We start from the raw sequence: 19459 nt of genomic DNA on the forward strand, positions 1-19459 counted from the left end.
TGGATTGAAACTCCTTTATGACCTCTTATATGCTACATCTTTTTTTATCCTGACCACTTAATGTGTATTCACTCTTAGTAGATACACTATCAACCAATCGATCTAAATGCGAAAATAGTTATGCTCCTATATTTCCAAATCCTTTTTTTTCACTCTTTTATGTACATTGTTGAACACATTTTCTCTTCCCACTAGTACTATTATAATTGCTACTACTATTGATAAAATTTACACCAGTAACCATATTATTGACATCCTCTATAAAATTTGGTAAAGTATCCTCCTTCGAATCACCACTACCTTTCTCTAGATGTGGATCCTCATTAGTAGCATTCTTTCTCTTTTCATCTAAACTATCATCATCAGAATTCAAACCCTATAATGGATCCCAAGCATATTGATCAATAGCCATAATATTTGTAAACTTGATATCATATTTACAATATAATACGGCATCGATATTAGAATGCCTAAACTTTCTAGCTCCTCATATCTCCTGCAACAAGGAAAAATAAAGATATAAATGAATCATAATGATTATAAAAACTAACAATAAAATAGTTTAGAGGAATTTTACACATACTAAAACAAAAACAGACTTTGATTTTAGATTTCCACCACTCGTCAGTTGCTGTAATTGTTCCAAGTTCAGTGTTCCAACTTACTCCGGTTTCAAAAATCAACTTTCACCATATTCTCCAATCCTTTTTTATTTCATCCTACTTATTCTTTAATTGTGCTTTCATTAATGCATGGCTAGTCTACTCTTTACAGCAATTCAAAACATATTTCCATCCAGCTTTGTTAAAATGTGTGTTCGATCGCATACCTTTCTGAAATGGTTTGATACAAATATCACAAAATGTGTTTAACATTTCTCGAGTCCAATAAGTCTTATCTTGTGATTGAGAATCTTCCATATTCTTAGTTAAAATATTTTTTCTAACATACAATTAATAGGTTAATTTTCTAGAGGTAATGTAATAAAAGAAGTTGACAACACAAAAGTTGTGATAATGAGTAGCAGTTTTGGTATATGAAAGCAGCAATGACTAATGGCTACTTGGCAACATAAGGTGTTTGATATAGTTAATGAAACAAGTTTAACATTAATAACAAATAAAGTGATACTATAACACCTAATATAATAAATAAATAATAAACATAGACTGAACCAAGTTTCTTAAAACACAATTAAAAGAAACCATGTAAGTTAAGAAAACAGAGTTACAAAATAAGAAAACCAAATCATTAAGCATATAATTAAGTTCAGTTATTTATAAGATGATTAATCCCACATAAAGCAACTCACAATTCATAATATTACAGATAAAAAAATCTAAATCTTAAAAGATGTAACTTAGAAAATGCAAATATTAACATATATAGTGGCAATTCATGCATAAGGACATGTCTTTAATTGTTTCCAGTTATATCTAAACCTTAAAACATATAACTTAAAAAAACAAAATAAAGACTAATATTATAGCACTCAATGTGACAAAGACATAACAAACATACATTGAACCAAGTTTCTAAAAATAACAATCAAAAGAAACCCATGCAAGTTTAGAAAAGAATAGTTACAAAATAAGAAAACTGAATCATAAAACATATAATCAAGTTCATTTATTCATAAAATATTGATCAATCCTATATAAAACAACACACAATTCATCATATTACAAACAAAAAAAATCTAAACCGTAAAACATGTAACTTAGAAAATGAAAATATTGACATATGTAGTGGCAATGCATTAAGAAATATATAAGGATATGGCTTCAATTGTTCCCGGTTAGATCTAAACATTAAAATATATGACTTAAAAAACAAAGATATTAAGTCTGGTAGGGTAGGGTATACCCAAATAGAGATCGAGTATTTATTGTGCTTTCTAGGAGACAGATTTTTAAGCCCTTTTTAGTTCCTAACAGAAAATAAAATGCTAAAGAATTATAATAGAAAGAAAATGAGAATGATAATTGTAGATATTAGAAATTTAAGTTATATAAAGATGAAATATTTTCTCAAGAACATTACCTTGAACATTATCATCAATTTTAACGTCTTATAGTATTGAGTGTAACTCAACACAGATCAGGAATTTATTGTTCTTTCTAAGAGACAAAGATGTTAAATCTTTGGTTCCTAAATCAAAACATAATAAAACAAATTAGAAAAAAAAGAAGAAGAAAGGTATGATTATTGTAGATATTAGGAAGTTGAGTTTCATAAAGTTTTTAAAATAAATTCTCAAGAAAATTATCTTGAAAATCCTAATAATTTTAGCATGTCTTCAACCATTTTTGGGTTACAAAGAAGCACCATAATTGTGAAAAGGCTTGAAAAAGGCAGCAAATCTGATGTATGGTTTAAGTTTAGGATAGGGATTTAGATTGGAAATAGATAGTTTTTTTTTAGCTCAAATGATCTATTAACAAACAATAGTACATTCCCAAAGGTTTTTGGATCACTAATCGACTATAAAAAACATGAGTGTGTGAGGTACATGAGAGATTGGAATGAGAGGGAAGAACAATAGAAAGAGCAAAAAAAGAACGATGAGAGGAGAAAACTGAAACAAGGTTATTTTTGAACTGCAATGCCAAAGTTTTGTGTTCAGCTAACCAAAAGCAAGTTTGAGTTGCTTTTGCGTAACCTCTGATTGGAACATAGGTTATTATGGATCCCAATAATTAAAAAGTGTGGTTTGTAGCTAACCAAACACCTAAGAATTATAGTTTAATCTGAACATGAAAGCTATCATGTAAACAAATACTTTCTTAATTGACTCTCCTATATCTTGGACAATCCTAGCTAAGTTAGCCAATGTTACCTTTAATTGTTTTTTTAGAAATGCTTATGGAAGCGAGTCTCCATTTGTTTCTAATTATTGATGGAGTTAGGTGGCGGTGTTGACAACTAGAGAAAAACTATTTTGTTCAATAACAAAACCAAATAACCTTGGCTTTATAAAGGGTTTTTTTGCACCATCATCATATATATTTATGAATTTAAAGATGTGTTCTCTCATTGATTAGATGTCTTTCCTAGAGAATTATTTAAAATTTGCAATCTTTATTCCTTTAGGAATTAAGAGCAATTTGTCAAACCATTTGGAATATGAATGATTATATATAGGTTTTATTGTTCATCCAATTTTTAACTTTATCTTGCTTATGTAGTAAGTTAATTCAACCATATATACCCTTTCCCTTGCTTGTTGATCGATAATATGGACTTGTTGTGCTAGTGGATTGAGGTTTCTTTACTATAAAATAGCTTATAGGGGTATCAAACTCCCTATTAAAGGGTTGTCGTGTAGGATAATATGTGTTTTGGGGCCATATGATTGGCATATGGTTTCTAATATGTCTGCAGGGAAATTTATGTATCTGGAGCTCTATCATGCCTAAGTTAGGTTTTTATTGTCGTTTCTGATATGTTGACATATGTCCTACTACATGAATCATAGTAGTTTTAAACTCTCGTGCTAGAGTACTTGTTGTTGTAGAATTTCATGAGATTTTCTCCTTAGATGCATATGCCCATAAAATTTTAAACCTCATTTGTTATAGTTAATTTTGTATCTCATTTAACTAATTAGATATGGCGTGGATGATTCTATTAACTTCCATAACATTATGGTGGTAAGTTGTGTTTTTAATATTTTTCATCTTACTTTAGATGACTATCATATCAATATTAGAAAGGTTTAAAGGCTAATAAAAAAATATTATTTCATGATCATCCATGACTAGCTGGTTGGTACTTGTCATGGATAGTTGTGATCATTACCTTGATTTGAAAAAAAAAATTTGATATTATATGAACTTTATTCTCTAATTTGGCATTAGAAAGTTAGAGAATGAAGTTCATTATCTTGTCATGTGTAGAATTTTTGGTGATGAAGGAATATCATATTTTTTATGTCCAATATAAAAATCACCAATAAAACAAGATGTAATATTAAGAAACTTGGCCAACATCATTCAAATACAAATATCAATCTAATAAAAATTATTCAATCCAAAAAACCTCATCATAAAAAAATCAAAACCAATAATAAAATAAGATAATTATTTATAATATATTTAGAGCTTGAAATAGACTTTATCGAGGTGGCTGAAGAGGGTCAAAAGTTGTTGGAATAGTGGTGGCAGTGGTACAATAGTGGGGATGCATTTCTAACACATGCTTGGAAGGATTATGATGATTTGCACAACATTGCACGTGTCACCAACATCTAATTAGTGGGTGGATAGCTTTGTACAATAGTGGGGATGCATTTCTAACACGTGCTTGAAAGGATTATGATGATTTGCACAACATTGCTCGTGTGACCAACATCTAATTAGTGGGTGGATAGCTCTGCTTAGAGTGCTGCACCATGGTCTTCCTTCTAGTATTGATAATTTCATTCACCACCACTAGTGGAGAAATATCAAAAGCGTTAAAAGTGATGGTCTTTTCTCTCTCTATTGGTTAATTTTGTAACTTTTATATCTACACACACTGAGGCTATTAGGTTATATGGTTAAGTAGTTATCATCAAAGGAAGAATAATGATGGTGATCTCATTTTATTTGGAGGTTGAAAGAGAGAGAAATTAAAGAGAAGTTTTAGAAGGTTATTTTCTCTCTCTCCTCAATTGACAATGATGCTAGGGTTGTTGTCTTTAATTGATAGAGTGGTCTTATATATGTTTTCGATACAAAGAGAATGGTGGTGGTCTCCTTAGAAATGAAGGTTAAAGGTGAGAAATCAATGAAATAAGTTTCAATTTAACAAGGAGAAAGATAAGGATATAATTTTTATAGAAAAAAGGTAAGAGAAGATAAATAGTGTTTTCTAGAGCTTATTTCTCAATATTTCAATTCATATTATCTCAAAACAAAGTTATAGGGATTCATTCCTATAAAGGTTAGGGCTCTTGGTTAGGTTTTTAGGAAAGTGTTGAGGTAAAAGATTATAAATAATGCTTTGTCTCTCTCTCTCTAATGTTAGAAAGAGATAAGGTTAGGTATTTTGCACAATGACTCTTATATTTTCTCAACAATTCACTCATCTACTTATAACTATAAATCTTGTTACTTTCTTTCTAGTTATTTGGTCCCAAGTGACTTAATTTCACTTTGGTTCTTTTTTTTTTTTCTTGTTTTGCATTTTATCTCTTAATTTATTTTGCTTTCTATTTTAATTTTTAATTCTCATTCTTTTTATTTTATTTAAAAAACCATCACTAATATCAAGTCGATAAAAAAATTAAGCAAGAATAATGAAATGGACATGTTAATGGCCAAAATGTATTGAAAGTGTATTTATGAATTTTAATTTTTGAAAAAGACATTGAAAATAACAAATGGGTGTAAATGCATCAAAAATGTTTTTATTTTTTTTCAAGAAAATACATGAGAGAAATAGTCAAAATTCATTATAAAAAAAAAGAGTGAATGGATGAAATGCATTGAAAACATATTTTTTGAAATTTGTTATTTAGAAAATGTTTGAAACTTAGGTGAAAAACTGGTTTATAAAATTTTTTTTTTCTTTAACAACTTTAATGGTCTTTTTTAGTTTGCTACTAGGTTTGGTAGCTTCTCTCAGCTTTTTTAATTTTAAGATCTTAATCGTATGAGTTATTGTTAGACTTCTTAAAATTTCTTATCTAATTATATTAGGAAATGTGTGTTCACAACATTATTTGAATAACCAACTAAGTATATTCCTATAAGTAGTTTCTCCTATGCTTATGTTCTAACATCTTCTCATAATAAGTAGCTTCATCTATAATAGTATAGAAATCTATATTTTTAGTTCTTATAAAATGCTTCCTTATGTCGCACTATATTCATGTTAAAATGAGTTTAATGTACTCTTGCTTTATTATAGCTGAATTGCATTCAGCTTTTAACTTTGTAAATATAAGGCCATAACTCTTAATTGATTCCTATACATCTTTGAATAATCCTGGCTAAGTCAATATATTACCTTTATCAATCAATATTACCTTTAGTTTTGTTTTATAGAAGTGCTAATGGAAGCGAGATTTCATTTCTTTTTAATTATTGGTGAAGGCTTTCTAATTTTTTATGGAGGCTTTATAATGGGTTTCGCTGCACCATCGTCTTCTTCGTATTCATTTATAAATTTGAAGATGTGTTCTTATAGAGAGATATATTGATCGCTGAGTGTCCATTGATGCTTCTGGATTACAATTAAACTATATGTTCTTCATCTCTTCCTTCGGAAAACAAGGAGAGATTACTTCTCGGAATTTAATCCTGGATGAAGAGACGCAGCGGCCTCCTAAACAACCATCCAAATGAATTGCCACCTTCGGAAAACAAGGAGAGATTACTTCTAGGAATTTAATCCTCGATGAAGAGACGAAGCGGCCTCCTGAAAACCATCCAAATGAATTGCCATTGCCAGGTCATGTGGAATCAATCAAACCACATCTATTGCACACGCAAAATGGATGAGTGACCAGCCATTTTCTCTAGTGATTTGGTTAGCTCAACGACCTTCCTTACTTAAGTTGCTTTTCAGAAGTTGTGGACCAGCATTAAGTACTGGTGGGCCCAATATATGCAGACGACCATAACCACTGACCGCCCTCTAAAAGAGGTCATCCACCACATGGGACGGGAATTATTATCTTAGCTGGTGACTCCACTCCTAGGCGTGACGTCAGGTCACGAGGAGGCCACGCGAGATCTCCACCTCCGCCATCAATACCAGTGCTCTGAAGGGCAAGGATTTTACTTTCTTTTTATTCATCACAGACCTGGCTTGTTGGAAAAACATCACCATCAGGCTTAGCGTGGATTAATACACACATAGTATAGTACTTTGACCAGTCAGCCCTAACTGATTGCACATTAAGGTACAAAAAGTATAGTACTTTGACCAGTCAGCCCTAACTTGCACATTAAGGTACAAAATTATGTTCTTGAAAATACATTGAAGCGTCCCTGTTCGTCTCAAGGCTGAAGCCAACCTGAGGCTTCATCTGCATATGGTTATCAAACAAAAAAAGAGATATTCTGGGTCAAAAATCATCATGGGAAGCATTTCTTCGTGGTCATGGCTGACAAGTGACAGAGGTGCTGGCAACATTCTGGGATTGACATGAGTCGGCACTTGCAATCCTGCTATAAAAACCCCAGGATGGATCCGATTCTGTTATAGCTCGTTGACCAAATGGATGCTGTGCAACATATTCTTGGACGTTTTCAGCCTCAGCTAATCGCTCCAGATATACCCGAAGATCACCTTCTGGTCCTGTTCAGAACCATGTGGAGAAACAAGCATTAGAAAACATGATCAGTAAAGGAACATTACTGCATTAGTCTCATATTTTCTTCAGATAAAATAGGCCTCTCAGAGGGATAATCACAACAAAGATTAGGAGGTGCTAACTCAAAACAAGATCCAAAAGAGAGGAGGCGCCTAAATTTAATGCATCTCCTGAACGAAAGATACAGATCTGCTTGGTTATAGAGGAGAAAACATGGGATTTGAAACCCTGAATATAAATATGGGTAATGCAAACTAGCGAGGTATATTGATTGCTCAGTGTTCATTCATAGGCTCAAACTTTGGCCTATCATACCTGGGCAAGAGCATGCAGATGTTTATAACAAAGTGGCTTCCTGTATACCCTAAATTTTCCAAAAGAGAGAAGCCTCCATCTAAATTTCAAGTGTCTTACCTAATGAAGAATCTGCTATGTCCCTGTACCCATATGAATGAGGAAATATAGCCGTGTGCACCTAAACAACAAAACATTGACATAAAATTAGATAAAGAATGGTGTCAAGATGTCACCCAGAGCAAAACCACACACCCACAAGGAGAGAAATTAGAGAGAACCATAAAACTTACTGGATTGCATAGAGCCTTGTATGGTGAATCATCCAACAATAATGTATTTGATTCATCATATTCTCCTTTATTCAATTGAAGAGTAGATTCAAGATATTCCCATATTTTTTTTAGTTCCTTCAAAAACAGGGGTTTGCTCCTATTCTCGACTGTGGTGAATCCTGTATCAGTGCAGTGAGATTGATCCTGCATGAAAACAATCATCATAAGTTAAACATTGTTAAGCTAAAAAACAAACGATAAAGAAAAGCTACAGCAGCAATAACACAACAGCCAAGAGATGTGATCTTCAAGTGGCTGCATCTTTCAACAACACCACACCAATAAAGTCGCCTGAATTGAATTTTTTACAAAATCCTAAGAGATCTTGAAGCAATTAACCAAAGCACTTCAGAAGTTCTTTAAACTTCAAGCAAAATACATAGATAACAGAAATTCAGGTACCATGTATCAGTAGATAGTTTTGACACCTAAACTATTAGAGGTTTGACAGTAAATTTCTTAGGACATTCAGAGAAAACTATCCGTCCAATAAGAATAGCATTGTTGAAAGGAAAAAAATTATTCTATAGCAATCAAATTGAGTTGTGATCCTGCCAAAAACACCTAGATGTAATTCCAAAAAAGAACTGGTTATACTTAAAATGATCAAATCAGCAACCAATGCTCAAATCAGGCATTGCTGCCAGTGCCAAGATAACTTTTTCAGTGCAAAGCCATGCTCGTAAAATTTACAAAATTTGTTATTGATGTTACAAGCAGGAAAAAAAGTTATCTAATCCAGCAAAGAACAGAAGTAACAAAAGAGACAGTGAGCAAACTCTTCGGCACTACTTTCACTAGGAAAAACTCCCCATATGAACCAGTAACATTGAGTCCAATTACCTGCTCAAAAGGATGGAAAGTTGTCCATCAAACACCCTTATGTTCTGTTCCATTCATGCCCACCAAAATACAGTGAATGGGATGTAACCCAGAGCTCCCTTAGTTATTGACATGCACAAAAGAAGAGAACATTAAATTTGAAAGGCATACTTACCCAACAGAAAAGCAACTTATGCCTTGAATCACCAAAGAGAAAATCAATCAGCGGGTTCACATTTCTCCTGCAATTAACGAGAATACAGTTAAGATACAATGAGGGCCACCAAAACAAACACGAATTTGCAAACAGATATAGAGAGCAATGATGTTGATGTTAAATAATACGAAAAAACTTTAAAAAATGGAGTGTAAGACCATCACAGGTATGAACTAAGAACAATACTTGGTTCTTGATGACCAAACACCAACATCAAATTTCTCAAAGCAAAACCTCAGAAAATCATCACAGAAGGGCCTTTTGAAAACTGAAAAGAGACAAGTGGAGATGAAATTAGAATTTAACAATTAAATGAGAAAGGAGAAAGGAGAACATTTGAAAATTCTAGCTATACAATGACGTTTTACACAGCAATATTCACCTGACTTCCCAGAGACTACTATGTTAGCCTGATATCCAGCAGAAACATATGAAACAATATCAGCTAGAAGTCCATTAACATCAAGGATAAGGAGCTTTTTAGTGACACGTCCAATGTGAGGTCGTTCCAGTGCACAGGCTTGTGGAATCTTCACCTCCTTGAGAGAAGCTTCCACGTCAACACTGTTCCTTATCACAGTGATCTTACTTTCCTCACATGCAAAGTCAACCGGTGAACAGTCAGAGGACATCTCAACCAAAACATTTTCCGCAACCTGCACTGGTGCAGCATGCTCAACAACTTGTTCTCTTTCTACGTTATTTTCCATGACATGGAAGGAGCGAACTTCATTTGACTGATCCAATGAAGTCTGACCTGCCACCACCATGGGTTCCACACAATGTTGTGAGGAATCATGTGACTCTATCATCTTCCTGTGATATACAAAGGATGAACTTTTCTTTCTCCTATTTCTTGAATATTTCAGTAGTACATTACATTTGCGCTTTGTGAGAACTGAATGAAAAGTATTATTTACGATTGATGTATCTTTAGGTAAGGATGGAGTTTTCTTAGCCCTCTTCCTCTTCTTTCTTGAATATTTCAATATGGCCTTTGTGAGAACCGAATGCAAAGCAATGTTCTTAATCGGAAGCGCCCCCTCTTGCTCGGAGAAAACTGCTTCAGAAGCATTGTTGTTGATTGTATCCTCTAAGCATTCATCTCTCTCTACATTCACCAAATGATCTCCCTCAGCAGAATCATGATCGAGCGCCATACTCGGATTATCTCATCCTACCACAAATTTTAGTGCATTTCACAAAGAACAAAAGAAATCGGTCGAATTTAAAACCTTGTGTTAATTTTTTATTTATTTATTTATTTATTTTACCTTGGAACAACAATCTCGGCTTAAGAACTGTTATGGTTATCATTCAGGATTCCATGAATCAATAAAACTAACAAGTAAACAAAACAATATGATCCAAAAACACTAACCAATAAAAAAAATGACATTATCTGAGAAAGTGAGCTTGTTTTTATCCTTTTCTTTTTAATTTTCCAAATTTGGAAAATGAAAACATTGATTAATTTAAAAAATGCAGCCAATATTTACAGGTAATTGCAAGTTGTTAATAAGCTTATTGTTAACACTAACATGAACCAATTTTTAAACTGAATCTAAAAAAAGGAAACCTAATTTTCTCTCCTATCTTACTTTCCAAAAAAACAAAAACAGAGAGATACAAGAGCTTTATCAAAGCAATAGAAAAATCAAATGAAACAGATAACAGTTACTTTCAAGGGAAAATAAAATAAAATCAAAGAGAAGAGAAGAGAAGGGAGAGAACCTGAGAGAAATTGCCGCGATTAGAAAGAAGACTGTAAAATTGGTGATGAATTGTTTAAGAAGGGAGGAGGAGGGAAGATACAGAGTAAATCAAAAGGAAAGTGAGAAGTCTTGTCGATTTTTATTTTTATTTTTATTTTTATTTCTTGCAAGGATACCGTTTAAGATGTTAGTGCGATTTTTATTTTTATTTTTATTTTTTGCAAGGATACCGTTTAAGATGTTAGTGTGTGCGGAAGGCCTCTGCTCCAGAAGACTTACTGCTGATAGGCAAGTTACACTTCAGTCCCTTATTTATATTCTTCTTTATAACCCAGTCCTCAAGCTACCCAGATATATATATATATACACACACACACACACACATTTGCACGGTTTCCAGAGTACAATAAACTAGATCTGCGATTTAAAAATTCTCGAATCCACCTTCACTTAGATCTCACGTCTCTTCTTCTTCTTCTTCTTCTAGCAAACTTGGTCCTTGATGGAAGAACACAATTCATACTAAAAAGCCTTTCTTTATAAAAGCCAATGACCAAAAGGGTCGCATCGTCAGTTAAAAGCTGCTTGTGGGTTTCTATTATTTTTTAAAATATTTTTATTTAAAAATATATTGAAATAATATTTATTTTATTTTTTAAAAATAGTTTTTGATATTAATCTTTAAAAATATTAAAAAAATATTAATTTAAAATAAAAAATATTTAAATTTTTTTAATAATATTTTTCAAACGCAGAAAAAAAAAACTAAAGCAACGCTTATGCTTACAGGCCCTCGAGCGAGATGGAGCACTTCAGCCTCAGATCATTTTTAAGAAGAAAAATATCACCGACAGGTAAGTCCTCTCTCGCTCTCTCTCTCTCTCCGTACCAATGCCATTTTCTGATATCTGTTTGTTTCTCGAGAAAATGCTGGAAAACAAGACCAAAGAAACTGTTTTAATTTAAGGTTCTCTTAGCAACCATACAAAGATGGGATGGGATCATCATAATCTAGTCCAGTAAGACTAGATTTCCGTTTCTGATATGTTAACGAACATCTCCTCTCTTGGGTTTCTCATATAACAGTTGGATCGAGATGATGGGACGTGGAGTGAGCAGCGGCGGAGGACAGAGTTCTTTGGGATACCTTTTTGGAGGTGGAGAGGCTCCTGCTCCTCCAGTTCCAAAGCCCACTAATACCAATGCGGAGACTCCTCAGAGCAGCCGCCTCCCTGTAGCCAATGAGCCTGCAGAGGTCAGCAAGCAGATTCCAGCTGGTGTTCCTGCAAAACCCAACACCACTAATAACTATTTCCGTGCTGATGGGCAGAACTGTGGCAACTTTCTCACGGTATGCTGATAAAATTCTCAAACTGGATCTTATCTAGAGTTGATAATTAACAATTTTTAGTCATAAATCTCCGACACTAACTTAACATTCTAGCTAGCATTTTGGATGTGAAATAGGAACCTTGGGATTATCAAGAGATCTATTATTATTATTAAAAATTCACTCGGTGATTCAGTTTATCCTAACTGTGAAGGTTGATTGTTAGTTTTATCACCACATTTGTTATGCAAGTCTGTCATCCTCGTTACAAAGGGATGTGTTCTGGTTAAGCTTTATAATTGAACACTCGGTTGGAAATTGAATGCATGTGTCATGGTAAATTATTGCTCCTCCATTTTGAGAATTCCATGGGATTCGATATCATAGTTGCTGCTCCATAGAGATCAAGATTCCTCATTTTCAGGCCTTTAACTTTGCTTATTGACACATCACATTCGCCCTACAATTTAAAACTCCAGAATAACAGTTATACCATTATGCATGAGATGGACATTATTGTATTTTCTTCCGAAGCGCTGGTGGGTGGGATTGGTAAACAGAAATAGGCTTATGTGACCGGCGCCAGAGGTTTAACAGTGCCTCACCTAAAGACATGGATTGAACTAGGGAAGTAACCTCCTCTACTGGCCTTATAACTGCCAGTAACGCTGTCATTTATGCCTGTAAGCCATCTGGCTTCGTACTCTATCTAGCAGTAGATAATACCTGAAGATCTCTCTGTTTCCCTTTGTTTCCAGTCAGTTTCAAAATTTTGAATTCTTTCTTGAAGCTTCATCCTCACCATAACAAGTGAAAGCTTGTTGATAGTTTATAATTGTTATTTTACGTTTGGCACCAGCATATGGGTTTAGGTGATGGTGGTTGTAGGTGATTCATGTGACTGAAAAGTGAAGTTTTTTGATAGATTGTTATGACTGAAAAGTGAAGTTTTTTGATAGATAACAATTCCTGCTTTAGAATTTTTGGCATTCGGTATCTTATATTTGGTGGACTGGTGAGTATACATGCATTTTTTGCTGATATTCAAAGGCAAGTCAAAAAAAAAAAAAAAACTCATACAATTTTCTCGTTTTTGTACATCATTACGAAAGGCAATGTTCCTTCTAAAGTGATTTTCTGGAAATTCTCTGCTCAGGACCGCCCAACAACAAAGGTGCATGCAGCTCCTGGCGGTGGATCTTCACTGGACTTCCTGTTTGGGGGTGCTGGTGCTGGGAAATGAGGCATCATGACATAGATGGTGGAGCCATTGGTCGCCGTTGTTCTATGACCTTTTGAATTTCAAGGAAAACAGTATATCTCTAGGTATTATGTCTGTAGTGGAAAAACTGCACTGCTAAATTTCGCACTTGTTTGCATGTATGGTGCGTTTCTAGGTGGGCTTCTCGTAGCAGACATCCGTGTTTGTCCGCATTTGAATTTGATGAAAAAGAATTGAATTTGTAGGGAGTGATCCCCATGATTCAATGGCACCAATTAAATGTCCTTTACTCCTTTACTGCCATGCAAGTTCTCTTACCATTTTCTAATGTTGGCCTAGGCTCTGTTGTTCTGCTACTGTATATTTTATGACTGGTAAAACCGTGACGGTGGGGGCATGATACATGTTTTAAAAAGTTGCTGATTTTCTCTTAATGTATCATAACAGAGATCCCGTGATAACATGCTCGTTCACCTTCAAACATTATAGATCGACACCTAATTTGTTAATTTTATTTGTTACAAGAATTCAAGGTCATGTCGTGTTTAGGGTTTGATGATTTTGATGGATGAAGCATGGCCAGCGGGAACAATTTGTGGTGCGGGAGTTTAAAGTTATGGCTGGGATTGCGATGTCAACAGGGGTTGGTAAAATTTATTTTTTTTAATTTTTTAATATTTTTAAATAATTTTAAAGTATTTATGTCAAAAATAATTTTAAAAAAAATTACCATACTTCTAAACATCCTATGAAAAAACTTTTAAATCAGAGTTGTTAAAAAAGTTATATTATTTAGCCTGTTGGAGTTATAAGATTATGGCAAGAAAATCAACAAAATCTGCAACCTACAATAATTATCTCCAATGAAGTGGTTTCATTATCTATTGTTTTTGTATTTTTTTTTGTATTTTAAGAGTATTTTTAAAAAAATTAAAAAAAAAATTTTATTTATTTTAAATTAATATATTTTTAGTGTTTTTAAATTATTTTGATATGCTAATATAAAAAATAATTTTTAAAAAATAAAAAATATTATTTACATGTATTTTAATATAAAAAATTATTTAAAAAACAATCGTAATTATACCCTCAAATAAATTTTTTTTAAAAGTTCAATTTTGTATATATTTATTTGTTTCTAATGAACCAAGACTTGTTTCACTTTCTTTTCATTTTTTGTATAATATAGTTTTTAAAAAAATTTATTTGTTACTTTTTGTCTTTGATATTCAAAACCAATTAAAAAAATTAAAAACCCTTAATCGAAAGGGGAAAATTGAGTTTTCATGTTTTGATATTTTTAATTTTTTTTATTGTTATAAATTAAAAATGAAAGAAAATATGATTTTAATTTAGCTGTTATAATATGTGATATTTCTTTCAGGATGGCACCTCAACTTCACCTATCGTGGAACTTCAATATTAATGAACATGGTAAAAACTATATTAATAATAATGAAAAAAAATCAACTAATTAACAACATGTTCAAAGACAATGATCTCAGTCTTTGCTAATCCCATCTTATATCAAAAATATTGTGATTTTAAGGCTCATTATTTGCTAAAAAAATAAATTAGAAACCTCGATTTGGTCTTAATATATTACCTTATTATCAATTGAATCTCAAACTTTTCCCCCCTAAAAGAAAGAGATATTAGATATTATCACCTCTAAAATCATTCACTATTACTGATTATTAAAATTTTTATCTAATTTACAAATGTTTTTTATTAAAAATAATAAAATAGCTATGCCTATTTAGAAGTGTGGTTATGGTTGCTTTTCAAAGTATTTTTTATTTATAAATATATTAAAATAATATTTTGTACTTAAAGTATTATTAAATTCCCTAACTTAAATATGTTTTATAATAACATATTTGATAATATTATTTTAAATATTGACATATTTCACAATTCAAATGATTAATTTATGTGATTAACTATTGAAAGTGAAAGGATAAAAAAAAAATTAAACTTAGAAAAGAAATGTTGATTCAATTCAAACTAAAACATTGTTCAGTCATTGAGTCATATTTAAAGCTGTATATCTTGAATTTTAGTTTGGTTGATATAGCTTAAAAGCTAAAACATGGACTTAAAACATTCATAGAGTTCAAGGCTCAATTTTTCGATTTAGAAGTCCAAATCTTAACATCAAAAGAGAAGTCTGAATCTGTCATGCAGTCCTAGCACTGTTTAGTGTTTAACCCATATCTCAAGTTCTAAATATCCAAATGCACCATTTCTTTTTTTATTGGAAAGTTGAGATAATTTTTCAGAACTTTCATGAGACTATCTGTTCAAATTTTTATGTTAGCAATTACTTTTTGACAAACAAGAAAATAAAAATTGTTACTAAGTCAAAAGGTGACCACTTACTCAATAATTAGTAATCAAATCAATAGTTTTAAATTTTGGCATATAAATGAAGGCATTTATCATGCATTTAGGTATTTTAGTTTTCAAATCAGGATTATGTTATTGCTATTTTTTTATATATATTTTTGTAATGTTTAAATTTTGTTTTCATTAATCTTTTGTTTATGACTTTCATTTCCTATACTATACTTATATAATCATGTTCTCTTCTTGTTTATTTATGTTTCTCTTCTTCATTATATTTAGCTAAATTTATTATATTAAGGTGAAAATGTTTCACTAGTGGTGTTAAGATAAGTATAATATAAACTCAATATGGACTTTAATACTTATATCTTAAACAACTTGCTATTAACATGTCTTATTATTTTTATCTTATTAATTATTAATACCTTACTTGTTAAATGATTAATCTATATTTATATTGTATAACACTTGGTATAATAAATACTTGATCCTTTCATAGCCAATCATATGATATTACTTACACATGTGTTATGAAAGAAATTTGATTTGTTATTAGCATCATAAATTCCTGACAATATTTAAAAGTTTGGTGTCACTTAAATAAGATAATTAATATGATCATGTTAATAATTTATAATGAGCTATTAATGACAAATCATCCAATTACAACTTCATTTATGTGTGGTTTTCAATTGAGTAATAAAAAAATTATATTATATTTATTTGAAATACTATATTGGATCCTCTAACATTGACAACTATTTTTATCATTGTTTGATCTTCACATTAATCTTACATCTCAAAGTCATTATTATTATTATTATTATTATTATTTATAATTTATATAGTTAACCTCCTTATAGTTCGACACCGATTTTGCCGAATTATTTATTACTTTGACATTCCTGCACTTGAAAGAAGATATCAATCTTTTGATCGTATCAAAAACCATAAAGCTATTTAAAAATAAATAAATATCAAATAATAAAACTAAAAAAAATAAATCAAAAAAAGATGTCGACCCTTGTTAACTTTTCAAACACATGATCCGAGTCATTAGATGAGAAACGCTATACATGAGAAAATATAAAGCCTAACCCCTTATAAATTAAATGTTGAATAATGAAATTGTGAAGAAAAAAAATAATCACACAAAAGGATAAAAAAAAAGTAATTAAAAGAACGGGTATAAAAATCAAAATAAAAAAAATTAAAGGGAAATTACAAATTCTTAATTAAAGGGTGAAATTGAAAAGAAAAATAACTTTAACAAAAGGACAAAAAAAACTCAAAAGAATGAAAATCAAATTGGAAAAAATAATGTACTATAAATTTAGATTGAATGATAAAATTGCAAATCAATAAAAAATTTACAAAAATGCCAAGAAAAAATTGAATGGTGAAATTAAAAAGAAAAATAAATTTAATAAAAGAATAACAAAATTTAAAAGAAAAAGGATCAAATTGAAAAAAAATTATATACTATAAATTTGGATTGAAGAATGAAATCGAAAACCAAAAGTCTTACAAAAAAATCAATGAAAATAATTAGAAATAAAAAAAAGAATCAAATTGAAAAAATTAATATATGACAAATTAAAATTAAATGATGAAATTAAAAACAAATAAAACTTTTATAAAAGGATCAAGAATAAAAATTAAAAAATCAAAAAAATAAAAACTGAAGTTGAATTATTAACATAAAAAAGGATTAACCTTTAATTTTTTAGAAAAAGGAAAAAAATGAAAAATGAAAAGGAATGAAAGCTTCATTGGTTATAAACTACTTTATCACTACTAACATATATTGTATTAAAAAAATAAAATATGATAGAGCTTTTAAGACATGACAATAAAATATTTTTTTATCACTAAGGAGCACTGCACAAGCCTCCCATAATGAATAGATACCCCCGTATGTTAGCAGTTTTTTCAATTAAAAGATCAAGTTACCCATACGAATATAATAATAAAAAAAATTAGAATGAAAAGATAAAAAAATATAAATACCTATATACTAATTTTAAAAAAACTTTGATATAAAGGGTGATTAGGTTATTTTATCATATTTAAAAAATTGAAAAAAAATCTTATATTTTTAATTAATTTTTTAATAATTAATAGATCATATAAAAATATTAAAATATCTTAAGATTAAGATATTTGATTTTTTTTAGAATAACAAAAAGTTAGTTATACTATGCCGCAGAGAAAAATGTGTCCTTAGCCGCAATAAATTTACCTTCTAATTTAGTTTTTTTTTGTGATGTGGACTTGAATTTAAAAGGCAAATAATTTTGCCAGCACGATTCCACTTCGTAGCCTGTCCAACACAACAACCGCAAAAATGATGGACCACAGTTTTAACTTTCCATGAAGCTTTAACAAGACGTGAGAAACTTTTTCCAGAGCATCTTCATACAAAAAGTCCCACAGTTCAAACTTGTTCAAGGCACAGTTCAAAGTGAACACGCATGGATCAAATGGAATGAAAAGTGGCATTAAGCACTTTAGAGAAATGAAAAGTGCGGTTGCTTATGAGCAAATTTTCATGGTTATGATTTAGTTTTTTTCTTTTAAAATATAGTTAATTGTAATTAATTGATTTTAAATATATATCTTATACAAATTTTGAAATTTATGTATAAAACAAATATGTATATAATATTTGATAATTATATTTGAGAATATAATTAAAGTTTTAACAGCGAAAATAACCTTCTTGATAGAAAAAAAATAAAGATTTTATTAACTATTTATCATAATTTTTTTAAATAAACAGTAAAAGCATTTTAATGCCCTCAAAAATCAAGTTCTATGGTATCTCTTTTTTCTTCTAATATGATGTATGTTGATAAATGATAGGTGGTTTATAATCAATGATTTTTTTTTTTAAAAAGTACATGTTGGTCATCTTTGTTTTTCTTGTTTCAATTTGAGTTCTTATTCTTTTTACTTTTAATTTTTTTCTTCATTTTTTTATAAAAGCTTTGTATGATTTTAATTTTATCATTTATTATTTTTTTAATTTGATATTTATTCTTTTAGTTTCTAATTTTTCTCTTGGTTTTTTATTAAAGTTTTATTAATTTTTAATTTCATCATTCAATCAAAGTTTATGATCTACCTAAGTGTTTTTTTTTTCTAATTCTGCCCTCTAAGAACTTGATTTAAAGCTAGTTTAGCTAATAATGTTTAGAAAAGACAAAAAAAAAAAATTTGATTAAAGTGGCACCAGATTCTCTCTGTCTAAGTTTTTTTTTTTAATTCTTCCCTTTAAGGACCTAACTTAAAATTAATTTAGCTAAAATTGTTAAAAAAAAATAAAATTAAAAAACAATAGATTAAAGTGAAGCATGAGGAGAAGATGGGTGGTGTTTTTAAAATTTTTATGAAATATTTAAATTAATCCTTATTCTTAATGAATTATAATAATTGGAACCCTATAATTTTTTAGTTTTTTTATTTTTATTAGTTTCTAGATTAAAAACGAGAGAGAAAGTTGCTAGATTTTAGTGATAGAGAGAAAATCATCATTTACACATATTCTAGCCATCAAAACAATAGATCTTGGTACTAAATAGTTCTATTTTATGAAAAAAATTCATCTTGAGTGTTTTTTTTCACCTTGAAATTACCTAAGAAATAAATCTGAGTTTGAATTTTTTTTATTTCGAGTTGATTTTAGGTTTTGAGATGATTTTTTTGGTTTTTTTTTAAGTGACCTTGGTTTATCAAGGTTCTATGATCTTTTCAAGAATATTAGGTCAAAAATATTTAATTCATATATAATTTTTTTATGTTTAAAAATATTTATTTTTGGATAATATTTCTAATATATATAACCTTGCATGATTTTTTTATTCAAT

General features: G+C 30.3%; 2 protein-coding genes across 5 annotated transcripts; one reads left to right on the forward strand and one right to left on the reverse strand.

Annotated features, from left to right (window-relative positions):
* Positions 1-6755: 6755 nt before the first annotated feature.
* On the reverse strand, positions 6756-10879 carry LOC105113330 (probable C-terminal domain small phosphatase). 4 transcript variants are annotated; one of them, XM_011009476.1, is made up of 8 exons: positions 10709-10879; positions 9357-10085; positions 9161-9242; positions 8933-8999; positions 7894-8079; positions 7721-7781; positions 6952-7290; positions 6756-6848 (listed from the first exon to the last, which is right to left on the reverse strand). In XM_011009476.1, exons 2-7 carry the CDS (start codon positions 9784-9786, stop codon positions 7091-7093), a joined length of 1026 nt encoding a protein of 341 aa, XP_011007778.1. In that variant the 5' UTR covers positions 9787-10085; positions 10709-10879; the 3' UTR covers positions 6756-6848; positions 6952-7090. The 4 variants fall into 4 exon arrangements, with proteins under 4 accessions (XP_011007778.1, XP_011007777.1, XP_011007775.1 ...); XM_011009475.1 differs by having other exon boundaries at positions 9357-10151; XM_011009473.1 differs by lacking the exon at positions 10709-10879 and having other exon boundaries at positions 9357-10317.
* Positions 10880-11462: 583 nt separating this feature from the next.
* On the forward strand, positions 11463-13533 carry LOC105113332 (protein SPIRAL1-like 3). Its single transcript, XM_011009477.1, has 3 exons — positions 11463-11543; positions 11776-12040; positions 13176-13533. Exons 2-3 carry the CDS (start codon positions 11786-11788, stop codon positions 13260-13262), a joined length of 342 nt encoding a protein of 113 aa, XP_011007779.1. The 5' UTR covers positions 11463-11543; positions 11776-11785; the 3' UTR covers positions 13263-13533.
* The last annotated feature ends 5926 nt before the right edge of the window (positions 13534-19459 follow it).

The sequence above is a fragment of the Populus euphratica genome, unplaced genomic scaffold, assembly GCF_000495115.2.
Source record: "Populus euphratica unplaced genomic scaffold, PopEup_1.0 scaffold409.1, whole genome shotgun sequence".
NCBI lineage: Eukaryota > Viridiplantae > Streptophyta > Magnoliopsida > Malpighiales > Salicaceae > Populus > Populus euphratica.

What these genes read in the sequence shown, in the direction of transcription:
- LOC105113330 (XM_011009475.1), bottom strand. Translation starts at nt 10,134, where the DNA reads ATGGCGCTCGATCATGATTCTGCTGAGGGAGATCATTTGGTGAATGTA. An exon ending in AGTAGTCTCTGGGAAGTCAG is followed by an intron (nt 9,243 to 9,356) that starts GTGAATATTGCT and finishes GTCTCTTTTCAG; the next exon opens with TTTTCAAAAGGCCCTTCTGT. An exon ending in GTTTGGTCATCAAGAACCAA is followed by an intron (nt 9,000 to 9,160) that starts GTATTGTTCTTA and finishes CGTTAATTGCAG; the next exon opens with GAGAAATGTGAACCCGCTGA.
- LOC105113332 (XM_011009477.1), top strand. Translation starts at nt 11,786, where the DNA reads ATGATGGGACGTGGAGTGAGCAGCGGCGGAGGACAGAGTTCTTTGGGA. An exon ending in ACTGTGGCAACTTTCTCACG is followed by an intron (nt 12,041 to 13,175) that starts GTATGCTGATAA and finishes TTCTCTGCTCAG; the next exon opens with GACCGCCCAACAACAAAGGT.